At 50.8% G+C, this 21,081-nt stretch overlaps 1 protein-coding gene across 3 annotated transcripts in view; it reads left to right on the plus strand.

The window, feature by feature from the left end:
* Positions 1 to 619: 619 nt before the first annotated feature.
* The window catches only part of LOC135977726 (class I histocompatibility antigen, F10 alpha chain-like), a 194,198-nt gene continuing 173,736 nt past the window's right edge, over positions 620 to 21,081 (plus strand). Inside the window, exons 1-7 of one of the 3 annotated variants that reach the window (XM_065578973.1) lie at positions 620 to 761; positions 1,322 to 1,414; positions 10,708 to 10,856; positions 11,121 to 11,396; positions 13,022 to 13,297; positions 15,050 to 15,151; positions 15,546 to 15,578. In XM_065578973.1, coding sequence (XP_065435045.1) covers positions 11,237 to 11,396; positions 13,022 to 13,297; positions 15,050 to 15,151; positions 15,546 to 15,578 — 571 coding nt within the window. In that variant the 5' untranslated portion in view covers positions 620 to 761; positions 1,322 to 1,414; positions 10,708 to 10,856; positions 11,121 to 11,236. The remainder of the gene's footprint in view (positions 762 to 1,321; positions 1,415 to 10,707; positions 10,857 to 11,120; positions 11,397 to 13,021; positions 13,298 to 15,049; positions 15,152 to 15,545; positions 15,579 to 21,081) is intronic. The other 2 variants (XM_065578975.1, XM_065578974.1) reach the window with 2 other exon arrangements.

Consider the following 21,081-nt stretch of genomic DNA (forward strand, 5'->3'; position numbering starts at 1 on the left):
AATTCTGTGCACAGCCGGTGTCCTGGCTCCCACCTGTAGCTTGGACACATTCCCCTGCCCACCTTGCCTTCCCCAGCTTCAGCTCCTGCATCTCCTCTCCCCCAGTCCTCCTGCCCCACCCTCTCCCATAACACCCCCTTCCTTTTCCCCACACCGCACTCCAGCCCTGCCCCTCCTCCTGGGCCCCCTCTCCTGCCTCACACTCCCCTGTACCCCCAGTACACTGTCCCCATATGCTCCCGTACTCCTCACATGCTCCAGCCCCCCTGTACCTCCCTACCCCTTCCTCTCCTCACTCCCCCTCCAGCCCTGCCTCCCTTTCTCCTTCTACCCCACCGTCTCTTTCTCCCCGGTCAGGCCGTTCTGTGAGCCCTTCCCCAGATCTCCCTCCCACAGGAGCCCTCCTAAGGGATGGCGCTGCCTCTCGCATATTGCCAGGGGCTCCTGGCAGGGTCTGGTTCAGTCTGACTCTCCCCTCCCCCAATCTCCCCCCTCAGGCCTGCACTCCAGGCGCATTTTGGACACTGTGGTGTCAGAGCCTGCCCCGGGGCTGCCCTGGTACAGCCGTGTTGTGTATGTGGACGATCAGCTCACCTATGTCTACACCAGTGGGACGAAGAGGGCGGAGCCCTACACACTGTGGATGGCGCAGAACGAGGGTTCGGAGTTCTGGGACGAGGTGACCTGGTGGGGACAGCGCTTCCAGAAATGGTACAACGCGAGTCTGAACACCCTGAGTCAGCTCTACAACCGGACCGAGGGTGAGTGAAGGACACAACACGACCTAGGGATGCAGGGAAATGGGGTGGGGGTTGGGAGTGTGGTTGATGTAAACAGGGTGAAGGGACACCGGGATGTGTGTTGGGGAGGGGACAGAGTCCGAAGGCGCATTTTCTCGCTGGAGTCAGTGTGAATGTGGGGGACAAAGGGATATGGGATGGGGGGAGGGGCTGCAGGATGGAGGGTCCATGCGAAAGAGATTTTTTGACACCCTCCAAAGTGGGACTCTCAGATTGTCCCCTCCCCAAACAGCCCAGACTTCTGCTACCAGTCCCACTTGCAGCTGCCTCTGCTGCCCTTCGGGGGGGCCCCTTCCCACCCCCGCCCTTTTCCAGACATATATTTCCCAGACAGAGTGGCAGAGGTGCAAAAGCCAGAAGTTCCCAGCAGACCCGGCTAGTCCGACCTCCTGGTGATGCAGGCGAGAGAATCGCACCCAGCGATTTCTGGACAGGGGGGTTTGTTCCTCTGGCTACAACAGTGACTCTGTCAGATCCTAGAGCTAGAACAGGGTTCTGAGACGTCTTGTCTCAATTCCCAGATATCGAGTGATGGGGAACCCCAATATCGACAGCCCCAAGTGTTCAGACATCACGAGTCAGACCCCCAAAATCCTGAGTTTGGCTTAAGCGTTGTAAGTATTTTGGGAATAATACTGGAGCTTATTTTTATTTGCCCTCTGGTTTGAGCCCTTAGGGGACACATTTCTGGGGTTTTCCCTGCTGCTAGAAGGACTAGAAGTTACTGCTGTAAGAAAAGAGAGCTGAGACTTTCCCCTAATCCCATGAGTCCAGGAACTGGGGATTTATTAAAACCACCCACTATCATGAAACGCACAGTAAAGTCACAAGAGCAGGCAGTGCTGCGTTCACCCCAGCCCTGGGGAGAAGCTGCTCACCAGTGAGCCTCCTTCATTGTTCACTTTGTCTTATTTCCAGAGTGAGTTTATCTCAGGTCAGACTCTGCAGAGTGTCATCAACTTGGGCTGGAGAGTTAGTGAGAGAATCAGCCCCTGCAACGTGCAGATTTCAGAGTAGCAGCCGTGTTAGTCTGTATCCGCAAAAAGAACAGGAGTACTTGTGGCACCTTAGAGACTAACAAATTTAGCTGTAGTCCACGAAAGCTTATGCTCTAATAAATTTGTTAGTCTCTAAGGTGCCACAAGTACTCCTGTTCTTTTTGCAACGTGCAGAGACTCCCGGGCTGCCTTACTCCTGGCAGCACAAACCCAGCACGGAGCCCCCGGGGTCAGGCAGGTTCCCCTGCATGCTATCGATAGACGTGTGCAGAGCCGTTCTTCCTGCTCAGTCCCTGATGTGGGGGGCTGTAGTCATCTGGCCAGGCCCCCGATTGTGCTGTCTCACTTAGCACGGGAATGATCCATAAGCGTTCAGTGCCTGGCGCTGCTGAACTGTCCCTGGCAGGTGATGGTCTCTCTGACGTAATTGCTCCTCCCTTCCTGACAGGGGACTCGCGAGTGACAATCCCTGTTTCCCCCGTGTCAGTGGTACTGGCCTGTCGCATTGGTGCTCACCCAGGAGTGTCCCCAGCCCCTTGTTGTAGCACCTCCAATCCCTCCTGGCTCCCAGCACTGACAGCAGCAATGAGAACTAATTCCTGTCCTGCCCTGGACACCTGGGTTTCTGGTGGCCCTGCCCCAGGACTAAGCGACAGCGTGGAGGGTTGCCAAGTGTCTGCCCCCCAGCCCGCCCCCTCTGTAGCTAGTTTAACCCTCTCCTGACTAGTCTCACCCATTGGTCCCCTGCTGCTGAGCCTGTCCAGCCTGACCTGTTCACACGGACACCAGCCTCCCCAGTGCTGAGAGAGAGGCTCCGCTCGCCTGCGCTGGGGAGCTGCTGTTCTGTTCCCACTGCCCCCTCCCCAAACCACTGTCCCTCCTGCCCTCCTCCCCCCCATTTACCCCTCTTCCTCCCCCCATCCTGGGGCTGCCAGATCGCCAGAGACTGTCCTGAGTCCTGCATCTTGACCACCAAGTGTTCTCTCTAGCTGTGTCTGCCCCCAACACGCACATGGGGGAATTCGGGGTCTGGTCCCTCTGAGACCTCATCGGTGCCCTGTCACGGAGTGTGGGGGAACTCAGGGCCCTGCACCCCTGGCTTCCTGCGATTCACCATGACTCTTAGTCAGCCAGTAAAGCAGAAGGTTTATTTAGATGACAGGGACACAGTCCAAGACAGGTCTTGCAGGCACAGACCACAGGATACCCCTCAGTTAGGTCCATCTTGGGGTCCTCGGGCACCCCAGCCCCCTTGGGAGGTCAGAGCCCTCTCTGCTTCCCAGCCACCTCACCAGCCAGCTTCCGAGACTCTCCTTCAGCGACCCCTCCCACAGCCTTTGTTCAGTTTCCCAGGCAAAGGTCTCACCTGGCCTCTAACCCCTTCCTGGGTTCTCATGTTACATGCTCAGGTATTCTCCGTTGGTCAGTGTCCCATCCCCCCATTGCAGACTATCCCAGCCACACTCCCCTGTCAGCATTCACAGACCACATTAAGAACAGTCCCAGTTCGTCACATGCCCCACCCTGCTTATCCCTGTGGAGTGCAGCATGGAGGAGAAGAGGGGTGGGTGGGGAGGGCTGACCCACCCCACTCCTCTCGGGCACCTGGCTTGGGATCTCTGCGTGTCTGTGACCAGCCGCCCTGCATCTCTCCAGATTCTCAGTGGTTCTCTCGTTACTCCATCCCTTTTCACCTCAGTTGTTTTCTCACTTTTTGACTTTAGTTGATTGGTATAAATCAGCAGTGTCCAATAGAAATTCGATGCTAGCCACACTTGTGGTTTTGAATTTTTCTTATTAGCCACATTACAAAAAAGCCACATGCATTAGCCACAATTCAATAGCCTATTAGCCACCTGTGGCTAGTGGCGAACGTATTGGACACCACTGATATAAATAGTTAGTTGGACTCTTCTAGCAGAGTTTCTTCTGCTCCTGAAACTGGGCATGTCTCGGTCTCCGGGCTTCAGACCCGGTGCCTCCTGTGGCAAGCCCATGCCTTTGAGCGACCTACACTCCAGCTGTCTAAAGTGCTTGGATGAGACTCCTATTGCGGATCGCTGTCAGCTCTTCCACCAGTTCAGTCCACATGCGAAAAAGGACAGGGAGGCCAGGCTGAAGTTGTGACGGGTTTGGTCACAGAGACTCCCCTTGAGACTGTCACTCCATGTCCTGGGATACCACTGAGAACAACCCTCCTACCCGAACAGGTTTCCCTCCACTCCCGTCTTGCTGAGTTAGACACACCAGTCACCTCCAGCACAGACACAGAGGTTGGGCCACAGAAACAGTTTCACTCAGCCCAGGGGCTTCTCAGTTAACAGGGACTTTCCCAGCACTCAGTATTCAACCTTTTTGGGAGCCCAAACCCCAAATAAATCCCTTTTACTCTGTATAAAGCTTACACAGGATAAATTCATAAATTGTCCACCCTCTATAACACTGATAGAGAGATATGCACAACTGTTTGCTCCCCCAGGTATTAATCACTTACTCTGGGTTTATTAATAAACAAAAGTGATTTTATTAAGTATAGAAAGTAGGATTTAAGTGATTTCAAGTAATAGACAAGTATCAGAGGGGTAGCCGTGTTAGTCTGAATCTGTAAAAAGCAACAGAGGGTCCTGTGGCACCTTTGAGACTAACAGAAGTACTGGGAGCATAAGCTTTCGTGGGTAAGAACCTCACTTAGTTCTTACCCACGAAAGCTTATGCTCCCAGTACTTCTGTTAGTCTCAAAGGTGCCACAGGACCCTCTGTTGCTTTTTAAGTAATAGACAGAACAAAGTAAGTAACAGAGCAAATTGAAACAAAACACTCAAGTCTAAGCCTGATACATTAAGAAACTGATTACAGGAAATATCTCATCCTCAAAGATGTTCCAATAAGTTTACTTCACAGACTGGACTCTTTCCTAGTCTGGGCCCAATCCTTTCCCCTGGTACAGTCTTTGTTAGATCCAGCAGACATCTTATTTGATAAGCAGGGGTTTTCTCATGACTGGCACCCCCTTTTATAACTTTGGCACAAGGTGGGAATCTTTTCTCTTTCTGGGTCCCTGCCCCTCTTGCTAAATGGAAAAGTACCAGATTTAAGATGGATTTCACTACCAGGTGACATGGTCAAGTCTCCATTCCTCCTTGGTTGGCCCCTATGTACACAGGAAGGCTTTCAGGTAAATAAATCATTTACCATCAATTGCCCTAATCAATGGGAGCCATCAAGTTCCCAATGCCCCATTGACGGCCCTCACCTGGTGTGACTACAACAGTGATACAAGTTTCATATTTCCCCAATTCCAGACATAGAAATAATACATGAAAACAAATAGGATGAACACACTCAGTAGATTACAAGCTTTCTAATGACATCATACAAGAGACGTTTTGCATAAAGCATATTCCAGTTACATCATATTCACATTCATAATCATATTTCCATAAAGTATGTGGAGTGCAACGTCACGATCCTTAATCCTGAGTGCCAAAGTGGGTCTCTGACCCATTCTAGACTTGCAACATCTCAAAGACTGAAGTTGTGCATTGTCTCCATCATTCCTTCCCTGTATGTAGGGGACTGGGACGCCACCCTCGGTTTGAAAGATGCCTATTTCCACACCTCTATTTTCCGAGGCCACAGAAGGTTTCTCGGGATCGTTGTGAACCAGACTCATTCCCAGTTTACCATCCTCCCGTTCAGCCTGTCAGCAGCCTAATGGGTCTTTATGAAATGCTGGTAATAGTGGCAGCCTTCCTGAGAAGGTGAGGGGTGCATGTGTATCTGTACCTCAGTGACTGGCTGGTCAATGACCAGTCCAATCCCAGATGAAAGCCAGCATCCACCTCGTCCAAACAACCTTTCGAACACTGGGCCTGCTGATAAACGAGCAGAAGCCAACACTCCTCCCGGCTCAGAGGATAGTGTTTATCGGAGCGTTGCTCAATTCTACCCAGGCCAGGGCCTTCCTCCCAGGAGCCCACTTCCAGTTAGTGTCGTCACAGGTCAAGGCCCCCTCAGGCTGTTGGGTCGCATGGTCGCGTGCCTATACGAGGTGTGGTATGCGAGGTTGCACCTCAGACCCCTACAGGCTTGGCTGGCCTCAGTGTACCAGCCAAACAGCCATCATTTGGACTCGGTGCTCACAGTGCCTGCCCATCTTTGGCACCTCACGACACAAGGTCAGTGGTCCCGGCAGCAACGCTTGCTATGGATAAACGTCAGAGAGCTCAGAGCGGTTGGCCTAGCATGTCAGGTGTTGTTACCCACCATCGCAAGCAAGGTGGTGCAAGTTCTTACAGACAATATGGCAGCCATGTTTTACATCAACAGGCAGAGAGCGGCCCGCTCTTCTCCCCACTGTGTCAGGAGGCCATTTGCTTGTGGGAGTTCTTCATAAAGCACTCAATCCACCTCAAAGCTTCTCCCCTTTCGGGAGCCCAGAACAAGCTGGCAACTCAGATCTTCTCACCATGAATGGTCCCTATGCCCCAACATAGCAAGGACCATTTTCCAGTGGTGGGTACTCCCCTCGTAGACCTGTTCATGACCAGACAGAACAGGAAATGTCAGCCGTTCTGCTGTCTGCGTGACTGCAACCCGGGCTCACTCACAGATGTCGTCTTACTCCCTTGGAGAAATCACCTGTTCTGCGCCTTTCCCCTCTCCCCCCAATTCCTTTTGTGCACAAGATCTTGCTGAAGATCAAGAGCGAAGATTATTCTCATAGCCTCAACCTGGCCACATCAGCACTAGTTTGGCTTATTTCTAGACCTGTCAGTAGCAACTCCAATGCCACTCCCTCCCCTTCTGGACCTGGTCTCGCAAGATCGCGGCCAAATGCTCCATCTGCCTGACGGGTCCATGTTTAAACCTGCAGAACTGGCCTGTTCGGAGCAGGTCTGCTAGGTTTTGCTAGGCAGTAGGAATCCAATTACCAGAGCTACTTACCTTGCCAAGTGGAAGCGTTTCTCCATTTGGTCTACCCTGCAAGGCCTCTCACCGGGGTGCCAGAATCTCCCTATGAGTGTGGGGGGGCTACCGGTGCTGAAACGGTGACTCCGCCTCTTCCCCAATTCCCCTCCCCCCGCTTCACTTCTTCTCAGGCTCTGCCCACTCCCCCCTTCCCCTCCCCCCGCTCTCACCTGCTGCTAATGTGGCAGGGCCATGGCCCCTTGGTCCCCCTGTTCCGGCACCCCTGCCTCCTCACCCACTGAGTCATCTTTCAGATGAAGCAGATACTCCAGAACCGTCTGGGAACAGCCAGGTCTAGCGATTTCATCCGTTAAGGTACACCTAGGAGCGATCTCCGCATTCTACCCCTGCTGGGTGGTCAGTCAGGTTTTTCACATGAAATGTCCATTCCCTTCCTCAAGGGCTTTGAAAGGCTGTACCCACAAATCTGGGAACCCATCTGTGATAAATGAGTGGGGGTAGCACCCCAACCATTCAGTAGCTATAGAATCCTCCTTAGCAGCTGTACCCTAACTGCCTTACCTGTAAAGAGTTAAGAGGTAAGCTTAAAATGAGTTGGCACCTGACCAGGGGAACCAGTAAGGAAGCTGTACCCTCTCAAAGTGGGGAAAAGTGCTGGGTGTGTGGGTCTTTTGTTCTCTTGGCTGCAGAGGGACAGGGCAGTACTTATGCCGTAAAAAGCTCTGGGCTAGGTATGAAAAATCATCAGGATCATACCTAGAAACTACTCATTTGGAACCACCGATATGGAAGTTGTCAGGGTTCCCTCCCCACTCTAAACTCTAGGGTAAAGACGTGGGGACCCGCATGAAGAGCTCCTAAGCTTTTTCTACCAGCTTAGGTTAAAACCCCCAAGGTACAAAATTCCCTGCACCCTGAGAAATGCTTCTCTCACTGCCACCATCAAGTGTTTTAAACAGGAATCCGGGAAAGGAACCACTTGAAGTTCCCCTTCCCCCCAAAATACCCTCTCAAGCCCGTACACCCCCTTTCCTGGGAAGCTTGAGAATAATCTCCTAACCAGTTGGTTACACCGTGATCTAAAAACCGACTCCCGAGGTTTTAAAACCATAGAAAACAGTCAGGTTCTTAAAAGAAGGATTTTATTAAAACAAAGAAGGTAAAATCATCTCTGTAAAATCAGGATGGTAACTATTTTACAGGATACTCAATTTCCAAACTCAGAGGGATTCCCCCTCTGGACAAAACCTTAAAGTTACAGAAAAAACAGGAATAACCCCCCCCCCCCCTCTAACACAGGGAAAGCTCACCAAGCAAAACAAACAGAAACCTACTCGCAATGCTGACTAAACTTACTTTAGAAAAGTGAGGTTTGGTGAGGAGATTGATTTTTCTGCAGGTACTTCTTGTCTCCCAAGATCACTCTGACTCAGACAAAGAGCCACACACAAAGTCTTCCCCCCTCCCAAGATTTGAAAGTATCTTGTCCCCTTGTTGGTCAGATGCCAGCCAGGTCAGGTGTCAGTCTGGCTACCTGAATTTCTTAACCCTTTACTGGTAAGAGGATTTTATAGCACTGCATCAGACCCTCTCTCCCGTCCCTTTATATTTATGACAGAAGTAGAACAAGAAATGTTCAGGTAGATACAATTAGGCCGATCTTTTTTTATGGCTTGTGGATTCCTGTGTGCTAACCCCACGTGCTTTTGTTTTGTTGTAACCTTTAAACTGGATCCCAAGAAAGCTACTCTTGGTGATTAATCCTTGCAGTTGCTCTTCTAAGATCTAGCAATAACCTAAGTTTTCCAAGGGTGTTTTCTTTCTTGTTTTTAAATAAAATTTCCTTTTTGTAAGAACATGACTGGATTTCTGTGTCTTATGAGGTAAAGAGGTTGTGCATATATTAATCAGCTAATACAACCGCTGGGTTCTCCTTTTCTTTTGTTTCCTTTCTTGGCTTTCCCGAAGAAGGGGTGGAAAAGCCGAGGGGCCCCAGAAAAACTTCCCAAGAGAGTTCTTCTGGATTGGCAAAAGGCAGATTTTCACTTGGGTGGTGGCAGCATTACCAGGCTGGAGTGGCCAGTATTAATTTTTCGAGTCCTTGCAGGCTCCCACCTTCTGCACTCGAAATGCCAGAGTGGGGAATCAGCCTTGACAACATCCCCGTGGGGAACTTAAACCTGGTCCTGTCAGAGCTCACGGGGCCTCCCTTTGAGCCTCTAGCATTGTGCTCTCTGTTGGACCTTTCCTAGAAGGTCGCCTTTCTGGTAGCAATTACCTCAGTCTGGAGGGGCTCGGAGATTAGAGCTCTTATGTCAAAACCTCCATATACAGTGTTCTTTAACGACAAGGCAGTGGCGTAGCCAGGTTAAGAGCACGGGGAGCGGAGCTAAAAAAAGGCGCTGGGAGCAAAAAAAATGCTCCACTCAGTCAGTAGCGCAGGAGCAAAAGGCGTCGGAGCACAAAAAAGGCACAGCTTCTGCTCAGTGGGGGAGCGGCCGCTCCCCCTGCTCCCCCCCCCCCCCGGCTACGCTACTGCGACAAGGTACAACGTTGCCCCCACCCCGTGTTCCTCCCAAAGGTAATCTTGGAGTTTCATAGTAATCAGGGTATTTTCCTGCCCATTCCCTTCCTCAAGCCGCACAAGAATAGGGAGGAATGACATCTCCACCCTCTGGATGTTAGGCAGGTGTCCTAAGCTGATCCATAAATCCACACCGCTCTGATAGGATGAAAACCCTACCCCTTTTGGCTCAGAGAATTTCATTGTGGATTACATTGTGCATTCACATGTGCTACGAGCAGGCAGGTGTCCCACCACCTGCCTTCCTTGTGGCCCATTCTGTGAGAGCACAAGCTTCCTCAGTGGCGTTCATGGCCCAGGCCTGATCCAGGACATTTGCAGAGCAGCGACCTGGGCGTCAGTACATACTTTTTCTTCCAACTACGCCATTACCCACTCAGTGAGAGATGCCACTGGGTTTGGCTGGGCAGTATTGTAATCCATGTGTCCATGAACTCCGAGCCCACCTCTTACGGTATTGTTTGGGAGTCCCCGAACGTGGAAGGGACTTGTGCAAACAGTTGAAGAAGAAAAAATGGTTACTAACCTTTCTGTAGCTGTTGTTACTTTTAATGTTTTCCACAAGTGATTAGTGATTTTTGGGTGTCTGATGTTCAGAGGCCGGGTGCTCCCACTTTCTGATCAGGCCCCTTTAAAGGGTCTCAGTTAGGCACCCAAAATCACTAGTCATTGCTGAAAATCTTGGCATTTACCTCGATGTATCTAAGGCAGGGTGAGGGAGGGGTGAAAATATTTGGGACCCTGTGTGAGTTATTTTTGTGCCCCAACATTCTACCCAGTTTGCCAAGCTAGGGGTCTGATCCTTTCCCCACATTTCAGTCTTCCTCGTGATCCCCACACTGTTCTCTGTTCACCACAGCCTCTCTCCCACTCCCCTAAATTCTCCTTCCTGTCCCCATCCCCCTTCCCTCCCCCCCAGTCTCCCTCCCTGCCTCCTATCAGCCCAGGGGTGGCTCCATTAACTGAGTCTGCTCTTGGTTGTGTGCGAGATGGGGGCCGTTGTTGTGAAGATTAGCCTGGCTGTAGGAAAATGGTGGCTAGCTGAACTAAGGGCCGTCAGTGGCCTGATCTTCACAGGGAATCACCTTGAGACAGTGGCCATGTGAAAAAGAGGCCAAGCATATGAAGTTGGTTCTTTGCCATTCCTAGACTGAGTTGGGGGCACAGAGAAGATGGGGCAGGGAAACAGAGTGACCCTGGGCATTCTGTGAGGTCATTAAACCAGAGCAGAGGTTAGTGTGGGGGACAGACCTGTACCTCCTCCTCACAGGGGAATGGGGGTACTGTCAATGACGGAGGTGGGGGACCAAGTGATCCTGAGGACCCTGCAAAATTAACAACCAGAGCAGAAGAGAGTTGGGTACAGACACCCTGAACTCCCTCTCTTCTCCAGATTGACCCTGACTACGAGAACTGGGGGGATCCTCAGAGAGCAGAAGAGAGCTGGAGGGGATAGATCCCTGCAATATCCGGAGTACTCCCTTTGGGATTGTGCCACCCTGCTCCTCCTGCAGGGAACATACAAGAACAAGCAGCAGTGAGGTATTCCTTGAAGGTTGTGAGCTCTCTGCAGTGGGGGCTCTTTAGTGTACAAGACCCAACAGATGGAGAGGGTGCCCCCTGTGGGTTTGGGTTCCCCCCTGAAAGGAGCTGGGAGGGTGTAGGACCCAACAGCATAAGTGGGAACCCCATTTCTCAGGGGAGGGAGGGCCCAGTAGCAAGAAGAAGAACCACTGGGCTACCTGCAGTGGGCTCTTGGTGAGATTTTCAGAGAGAGACTGCTTCTGACCCTCAGCTGTGTTTCAGGGTTTCACATCATCCAGACGATATACGGCTGTGATCTCCGGGAAGACAACAGCATTCAGGGGTTTTACCAGGATTCATATGACGGACGAGACTTTCTTACCTTCGATAAGGAGACCATGACTTGGGTAGCAGCAGATATTGGGGCTCAGATCACCAAGAGGAGATGGGAGGCTGAAGTAAATGACAACCAGCAGTGGAAACGCTACGTGGAGGGGAATTGTATTTCCTGGCTAAGGAGTGCTCTAGAGTACGGGAAGGAGACTCTACAGAGGAAAGGTAAGGTGAGGGACAAGCCCCACCTAGGGGGACACTACTGGCTACATCTCCATTCCCCAGCCCCAGTTCCAAACTGGAGCAGGTGGGTAGGGGGATATTCAGCGAACCTTGCACCAGGGATAGGTGGGGAAACAACCCCTTCCCCATCAGTTCTGCTGGAAAAAAAGATAAGAAATTGAAAATGTTAAAAGCAGTTCACTGTAGAGAAGCTGCATCTCCAGAGCCACTTGACCAAATGAGCGCAACTTCACATCACAAATTCTACCTCTTCCTCTGATGTGACACAGCCGTTATCAAGGCAATCTGTACTTGTGCATGTTAGAGCACTCTGCTTAATTATGGAAGTGCCACTTCCATGGACACCAGCTTCATTCACCATGTAATTCTTCCCCATTCACTGTCTGTACCATCATATTTCTTGTGTTGCCCCCAGCCCGTGTTCCATCAATGATGGTAGCTTTGTCCTTGTTGCCAAACTTCTCCTACAGTCATTTATGTGCTTCCTTCCATGCCATTCCCTACATGTGGAATTGCCCTCCCCATACTAACCTGGAAGAAGGGTCCCCTTGTCCTTAAAGTTTTCCCCCTCAAGACCTACCTTTGCTGCAACACTTTCATACTTACTTTTCGATTCTTTTATCAATAAGACACCAGATAATCACACTCAAATTTATTACCAAAGCTTTTTAGTTAAAGATTAATCACAAACATAGAAGGGAAGAGGTTAAATGCTTTAACACTCCAACTCAGGAGGACAGTCTGCTTCAAAATGTTAACTCACTATTACCCGTTTATGTACCTTGTCTGTTACCATATACACACATTTCCCAGATTAGTTAGCATCATTACACACCCTGATCTTTCCCTTCCCAAACAGTTTGCACTTGCTGTTCAAGGTTACTTGAAATTTCTACCCAGTTTTTTGCAACAATTATCCTAATTGCTTATTTCTCTCACAAACCTCAGCAGAACATTATCTTGTCCTTTGCCATCTTTACAAATGCCAACAAGAAAAATCCATACACAGCATTGTAATGTGTATTTCAGTGCCAGGGGGCTGGGAAACTGATTTTTCAACATTATCATAATTCCTTTTGAAATCCATAGTACTGGGGTAAATAGATTTGGTAACAACCTACAAGAAATGAGCCAATTCATATTAGCTCGTTTGAGGGGCAATTTAGCACTGTGTGTCACTTTTTGTTTAATGGGCCCTTTCCATCTCTAATTGGTCAGTTTATTCAGTCCAGTTTTTGCTCCCTGGCCAGGGCAAGATTCTCCTCTCTTTCAAATCCAGGGACTGAGAGGAGATGGGTACAAACCTAGTGTGTGATTGACACCTGTATCTGGAGTTTAGTGAAGCCTGTCAAAGTATTTGTGTCTCTGTGGTTTGGAGCAGAGGCCAGGTCAGGGACCTGGATTCAGGATTCACCGTTGCTGATACTGTGAATTCGGCACAGAAATCCTCTAACATGATGGTTCTCTCTCATCAGAGGGATTCTGTCTCATGGATTCTCATCCTCTCCCACTGCTCGGGTCTCAGAATTTCATGCTGCAAAGCTCTAGAAAATGCTGCCTGGATTAGAGCTTGAAAACACCTCACTTGAGTTTCTTCTTTTTCCCAGTGTGCCCAACAGCTAGAGTGAGCGACAGGTCATCTCGTGACGGCCTCACCACCCTCTCCTGTAAGGTCAGTGGATTCTACCCCCGGGACATCACCGTGACCTGTCTGAAAAATGGGGAGAGCAGACAGCAGGAGACCTACTCTGAAGGCATCCTACCCAATGGGGGTGGGACCTACCAGACCTGGGTGACAATGGAGATTGATCCCAAGATCAAAGCCCATTATTCATGTCACGTGGAGCATGAAAGCCTGTTAGAGCCACTCTCTGTCTCCTGGGGTAAGGAGTTTGTGTGTTTGCCTGTTTTCCTAGTGGGAGAGGGGGAATCCATTAAACTCAACCCCTGAAAAATTCTCATTTGGATTTATAGGCTGAAGCTGGACTTTCTCAGGGTCTGTGAGGCCCTGTCCTCTTTGGCTCTGTCCCCCTGCAGTCAAGTTCTTGTGCTAGAGTTGGGACCCACAGTGCCTGGGGCTCATGTCTTGCTCTCCAGTTTGCTGCCTCTGGGGCTGTTGGATACATCTCAGCAATACAGTGTCTCTGAAGGGAGAAGATTAACAACGAGACATTAAGGCCTGAAGGGACCATTCTAATCATCTGATCTGAGCTCCTGCCTAGTCCAGGGCAGGGGGGAATCACAGTCTGGTCATCTGTGGGCAAACTAGCGCTGATCCTTCAGAAAGAGATTTCCATTCCAGATGTAGTCTCCAAGGGATGGAGAATTTATCACATCCCAGGAGAAGCTCAAATCTGCCCCTTATTTCCAGACAGAGTTGGTCTTGCTTCAGCTTCCAGCCCGTTCTCAACTTCATGCACTCGTGGTCCTGCCATGAGTGCAGGGGACGGGACTAGATAAGCTCTCGAGGTCCCTTCTAGTCCTAGGATACAGCAGGTTCTCAGAAACACGACTCTATGGGCCCATGTGGCCAGAGGTAGAGATTTAATGTTGGGAGCAGCTTGTTTCTGTGCGCAGTGATGCTGGAAGAGAGGGTCTGGCCTTGGAATGGAGCGAGGAGGCAGATTAGAACCCTGCATCGGGGGAGAGTCTCCTATGCCCCTAGCACAAGGAAGTCGAGAGAGAATTTATTACCCATCTTTTTGCTTGGTTAATTGGGAAGTGGAAAAATGCAGCATTTGGAAGTGCAAACAATTTCTAAAAGGGCAGCCTGCACTGGAAATCTAGTCAACAGATGGTTTCACATCATAATCCTGCTACTACGTCCCTGCCAATTTTTGTGTCATAAACCACATTTCCTTATTCTCTTAGAAATATTTTTCTTTTTGCTGTATTATTATGTGGATCTTTCAGACAACAGGAGAAGCTGATTAATGAAACTTAAAGTGCATACAGAACTTGGGGTTTAACAGGTTCATATAAACCAAGAACAGTATTAAAATATCTCTATCGTCCCCTCTTCACTTCCTGCCCCCTCAAAAAACACGCATTGTGTCTAACTATATTCATGGCAGGGAAATCCAGAGCTTTGAGGTCAGTTTCCAGTTTGTCACCAGAATCACACAATGGGACTGTGTTCCATTAGTCATGAAAGTCAGGGTGGTCAAGGGGGAGTTAGGGGCTGGGAGCCAGGACTCCTGGAAGGGGAGTGGGGGCAGGTGGGTTAGGGGAGGAGGGGCTGGAAGTCAGGATTCCTGGGGTCTATTCCTGGCTCTTTCACTGACTCTGTGTGATCTTCAGCAAGTCTCCCCCTTTCCTGTTTAGGGACGATACTGACATTCATTCTCTCCCATAATTAGGTTTATGAAGATTGATTAATGTTATAAAAATCTTCTATTTTAAGTGCTAAATATTTATTATGAATTGAAGTGGTAGAGGCTGGGTCTAGTGTCCAGGACTTTCTGTGGTGGGGTATAATGCCTGGTAGGTACATGGTGGCTGCATTGGAAGGGGTGGATGGTTGCAGGATTCAGCCCTTATCTGGGGAGCTGACTGACTGATCCCTGCACTGGGATGAAAGGGGGGTTTTAGTGGGGGATTTTTCCCCATTGCTCATTCTCTCCATTCCATTTCAGAACCAAATAATAGTTTGATTCCCATTGTGGCTGGAGTTATCACTGCAGCTGTCCTGATTGGTGTTATAATCGGAGTATTCTTCTGGAAAAAGCAATGCCCAGGTAAAGTGGCTGGGTTGGGGGCATTTCCTGGACTTGCCGGGCCCTGCACACCTACCTAAGGCCAACAGCAATACAGGAGCCAGTGTCAGTACTGTGTGACTGTCCCACTGCGGGACTGAGCTAATGACCCCGATGGGAGCTGCTGGAGGGCCAGACCCAGAACCTTGGTGCGGGTTACAGTTTATATGAGGCTTGGTTTTCCAGCGAGCCCAGCAGCCAGTGGACTGAGATCTTTGGAAACTGTGTCGTGTCTTTCTCTCCTGCCGATCGTGAGCGCCTGGGACCTTGAGTCCATTACTGGCGCCAGGGGTCCTGTTTCTGAGCTGTGGGCACAGATCGGAGTCGGTTCCTATCTCGGGAGCTGCATTCACTGAAATTTGCCTTCTCTCTGCAGGGAGGACGGGAGACGGCTACGCTGTAGCTCAGGGTAAGTGACAAGAGACCCATCGCCTCTTTTCAAGTGACCATCTCTGAACAGCCATCAGTATTTGCTTGTGGATTTTAGCCTGGAGCCACTGACAGGAGATCCTCGCTCCCACTCATAGACCTTGTCTACAATGAGGCTTTTCGGGAAATCTCCAACTATTGCTCTAGTACCATAGAATCCTAGAACTGGAAGGGACCTCGAGAGGACATCTAGTCCAGTCCCCTGCACTCAAGGCAGGACTAGATATTATCTAGACCAGGGATCTCAAACTCAAATGGCCACGAGGGCCACATGAGGACTAATGCATTGGCTCGAGGGCCACATCACTGACACCCCTCCCCTGTTGCCCCCAGCCCTGCCCCAACTCTGCCCCTTCTATTAGGCCCCGCCCCTTCCCTGCCTTTCCCACCCCTTCCCTGCCCCCATTCCAACCCCTTTCCTTGAATTCCCCACCCTAACTCCACCCCTCCCTGCTCCCAGGGGGTGCAGGAGGGGTGCGGGGTGTGGCCAGGGCTCAGGGCAGGGAGTTGGGGTGCAGGATGGGTGCAGGGTGCGGCAGGGGGCTCAGGGAAGGGAGTTGGGGTGCAGGAGGGTTGGGGTGTGGGCTCCGGCCCAGCGCCGCTTACCTAGAGCAGCTCCGGGGCCAGGACAGGCTCCCTGCCTGCCTGCCCTGGCCCAGCGCCACTCCGGGAAGCAGCCGGAACCACATGCCTGCGGCCCCTGGGGAAGGGGCCACAGGGCTCCGTGCACTGGCCTTGCTGCTCCTCCAGATACCTGCCCCGAAGCTCCCATTGGCCACGGTTCCCCGTTCCCGGCCAATGGGCGCTGCGGAGGGGCGGTGCCTGGAAGGGAGGGCAACGCACAGAGCCCTCTGCCCCCACCCCCACGCCCCGCCGCCACAGGGACGTGGTGCCGGCCGCTTCAGGGAGCGGCGCAGGGCTTGCGGCGCCACGGGGGCTATAGTTTGCCCACCCCCAGCCTGGAGGGGGTGGGGAGTGGGCCACGGGGAGCTTTGCAGGCTGCAGGAACTAGCCCCACAGGCCGCATGTTTTAAGACATCTGATATAGACCATCCCTGACTAACCTGTTCTTAAAACCTCCAATGAGAGAGATTCCACAACCTCTCTAGGCAATTTATTCCAGTGCTTAACCACCCTGACAAGATTTTTTTCCCTAATGTCCAACCTAAACCTCCCTTGTTGCAATTTAAGCCCATTGCTTCTTGTCCTGTCCTCAGAAGTTGATGAATACAATTTTTCCCCTCCTCCTTGTAACAACCTTTTATGTACTTGCAAACTGTTATCATGTCCCCTCTCTGTCTTCTCTTCTGTGACTAAACAAACCCAATTCTTTCGATCTTTCCTCATAGGTCATGTTTTCTAGATCTTTAATCATTCGTATTGCTCTCCCGTGGACTTTCTCCAATGTGTCCACATCCTTCCTGGGCACAATGCTCCAGTTCAGGCCTAATCAGCACAGAGTAGAGAGGAAGAATTACTCCTTGTGTCTTGCTTACAACACTCGGGCTAATCATCCCAGAATGATGTTGCCTTTTTTTGCAACCGTGTTACACGGTTGACTCATATTTAGCTTGTGATCCACTATGACCCCAGATTCCTTTCTGTGGTACTTCTTCCTAGGCGTCATTTCCCAATTTTGATGTGTGCAATTGATGGTTTCTTCCTAAGTGGGGTAGTTTACATTTGTCCATATTGAATTTCATCCTATTTACTTCAGACTGTTTATCCAGTTTGTTCAGATCATTTTGAATTTTAATCCTGTCCTCCAAAGCATTTGCAACCCCTTCCTGCTTAGTATCGCCACAATCTTAATAAGTGTACTCTCTATGCCATTATCTAAACCCTTGATGAAGCCATTGAACAGAACCAGACCCAGAACTGATCCCTGAGGGTATGTCTACACTACGAGAGTAGTTCGATTTTACTTAAAGCGAATTTGTGGAACCGATATTACAAAGTCAAAGCCACACTAAGGACAGTAATTTGACTTTGTGAGTCCACACTAACGGGGCAAGCGTCGACATTGGAAGCGGTGCACTGTGGGCAGCTATCCCACAGTTCCTGTAGTCCCCGCTGCCCATTGGAATTCTGGGTCGAGCCCCCAATGCCTGCTGGGGCAAAAAATGTGTCAAGGGTGGTTTTGAGTAACTGTCGTCATTCAACCCTCACTCCCGCCCTCCCTCCCTGAAAGCGCCGGCGGGCGATCAGTTCGCGCACTTTTCTGGTGATTGATAGCGCGGACGCCACACTACTGCGAGCATGAAGCCTGCTGCGATCATCGCTACAGTTATGGCCGTTGTCAACACCTCGCACCTTATCATCCACCTTTTTCAAAGGCAGATGCTGAGAAATCGGGCGAGGAGGCTACGGCAGCGCAGTGAGGACATTAAGTCTGAGAGGGGCACAGACCTCTCGCAAAGCATGGGACCCCGCGCCGTGGACATCATGGTGGCAATGGGTCATGTTGATGGTGTGGAACGGCGATTCTGGGCCCGGGAAACAAGCACAGACTGGTGGGACCGCATAGTGCTGCAGGTCTGGGATGAATCACAGTGGCTGCGAAACTTTCGGATGAGTAAGGGAACTTTCCTGGAACTTTGTGAGTTGCTGTCCCCTGCCCTGAAGCGCAAAGACACACGGATGCGAGCAGCCCTGACTGTCCAGAAGTGAGTGGCCATAGCCCTCTGGAAGCTTGCAACGCCAGACAGCTACCGGTCAGTCGCGAATCAATTTGGAGTGGGTAAATCTACCGTGGGGGTTGCTGTGATGCAAGTAGCCAACGCAATCGTTGAGCTACTGCTTTCAAAGGTAGTGACCCTGGGAAACGTTCAGGTCATCATTGATGGCTTCGCTGCGATGGGATTCCCAAACTGCGGTGGGGCTATAGATGGAACTCACATCCCTATCCTGGGACCGGCCCACCAGGCCAGCCAGTACATTAACCGAAAGGGCTACTTTTCAATGGTGCTGCAAGCACTGGTGGACCATAGGGGACGTTTTACCAACATCAATGTCGGATGGCCGGGCAAGGTTCATGATGCTCGCGTTTTCAAGAACTCTGGTCTGTTTAGATGGCTGCAGGAAGGTATTTACTTCCCTGACCACAAAATAACTGTTGGGGATGTGGAGATGCCTATAGTGACCCTCGGGGACCCAGCCTACCCGCTAATGCCCTGGCTCATGAAGCCCTATACAGGTGCCCTGGACAGTGAAAGCGAACTCTTCAACTACCGGCTGAGCAAGTGCAGAATGGTGGTGGAGTGTGCTTTTGGACGTCTCAAGGGGAGATGGAGAAGTGTACTGACTCGCTCTGATCTCAGCGAAACCAATATCTCCATTGTTATTGCAGCTTGCTGTGTGCTCCACAATCTCTGTGAGAGCAAGGGGGAGACGTTTATGGCGGGGTGGGAGGTTGAGGCAAATCGCCTGGCTGCTGATTATGCCCAGCCAGACAGCCGGGCGATTAGAAGAGCCCAGCGGGACGCGCTGTGCATCCGGGAAGCTTTGAAAGCTAGGTTCCACAGTGAGCAGGGTAACCTGTGACTATTAAGTTTGTTTAAACAGAAGCTGCACCTGCCCCCATTTCTTTACCCACTTAATGTTGACTATCCTCTCCAGTTACATACCTTGTTCACCCCGTCTCGCCCCTTCCAACACACCTTTAAAAATAAAATAAATTAAACTTTGTTCATTAACACTGTTTTCTTTATTAAGGATTTCGTGGTAAAGTGTTGAAACTGGGACGCAGACTGGTGGGGAGTGGGTGTAGTGATGGAAAGGACGCTTCTAAACTCGAGGAATGACAGGCTCCTGCTCCTAGAGCGGTCCGCAGTGGTGGACTGGTTGTTTCAACGGAGCCTGCCACCCCTCCTTTTCGGGACTCTGTGTGTGGGGGCTATGTGACTTTGTGGCGGGGGGGGAGGGGGAGTTACAGATCCCCTGCTGCGTGGCTCTGTCATCCAGGCTAAGGACCGCTGCATAAGATCTGTAACCACCCTCCCCCGCCACACACTCACATAGCCCCCCCACACAGAACATGAAAACCACCTCCCAGCCTGACCAGGGTGCCTAGTGACTGCAATGTGTGTGTGACCTTCCGCTGAACCTGCCCCCGTGTCTGTACCCTGGTAAAGGTGACTGTCCTCTCCAATTACCAACTCCCTTCCCTCCCTTCAAACACACTCTCCTCTAAAAATCAACAGAGGGTCCTGTGGCACCTTTAAGACTAACAGAAGTATTGGGAGCATAAGCTTTCGTGGGTAAGAACCTCACTTCTTCAGATGCAAGTAATGGAAATCTCCAGAGGCAGGTATAAATCAGTATGGAGATAACGAGGTTAGTTCCATCAGGGAGGGTGAGGTGCTCTGCTAGCAGTTGAGGTGTGAACACCAAGGGAGGAGAAACTGCTTCTGTAGTTGGATAGCCATTCACAGTCTTTGTTTCATCCTGATCTGATGGTGTCAAATTTGCAAATGAACTGGAGCTCAGCAGTTTCTCTTTGGAGTCTGGTCCTGAAGACTCCAAGTCTTATCTTGGAGTTATCTCCATACTGACTTAAAGGTGCCACAGGACCCTCTGTTGCTTTTTACAGATTCAGACTAACACGGCTACCCCTCTGATACTCTCCTCTAAAAGAACATGATGGAAACAGTAATTAACAGAAACGTATTTTTTATTAAGAACTACACAGTTAGGGGATGAAACTGGGACGGGGCTTGGGTGAGGTGCTTGGAGCGAAGGAAAGGACTTATAAAATCTTTGGGAATGAGAGCCTTCTGTTACTTGAGCAGTCTGCAGGGGTGGAGTGACTGTTTTCACGGCCCCTGCCGCCCCTCCTTCTTGGGACTTTGGGTGAGGGGGGGATGGGACTTTGTGGCGGGGGAGGGCGGTTAGAGAGAGAATGCAGCGGGGCTCTGTCCTCCTGTCCTGCAGAACATCTACAAGGTGCCGGAGCGTTTGCTCCCTCATTAGTCCAAGCAGCGTTTGAGTTGCCTGCTGGTCTTCCTGCCGCCACCTGTCCTCCCATTCGCTGTGTGATCGCTGGTATTGCAACATGTTCTCCCTCCATTGGGTCTGCTGTGCCGCCTCGGCTTGGGAGCAGCCCATAAGTTCTGAGAACATCTCGTCCCGTGTCCTTCTCTTTCGTCGCCTGATCTGCGCCAGCCTCTGGGAGGGGGATGCTGGGGTAGGTCGGGAGACACTCGCAGCTGTGGGATGGGAAAAAGGGAGTGAATTCATCAGAAAGATACAATTTTGCGAACAATGAATATAGTCTTTCTCTGTGAACAAGACCATGCACAGCACCTATCACATGCGCACTCAGTACAAGGTCGAATTTTCGGCCTTCCCATTGAGTGCCTGGGGTCTTGCTGTACAGATCACACAAGCGGGGCCGGACAACGGAATTCGGCTAGCAGGCGGACATGGTAAGCCGTAGACTTTTGGCTGCTTAAAGCTTAATTTATAGCAGTGCCCTCCTTTCA

This window comes from Chrysemys picta, unplaced genomic scaffold (genome assembly GCF_011386835.1).
Source record: "Chrysemys picta bellii isolate R12L10 unplaced genomic scaffold, ASM1138683v2 scaf20, whole genome shotgun sequence".
Taxonomy (NCBI): domain Eukaryota; kingdom Metazoa; phylum Chordata; order Testudines; family Emydidae; genus Chrysemys; species Chrysemys picta.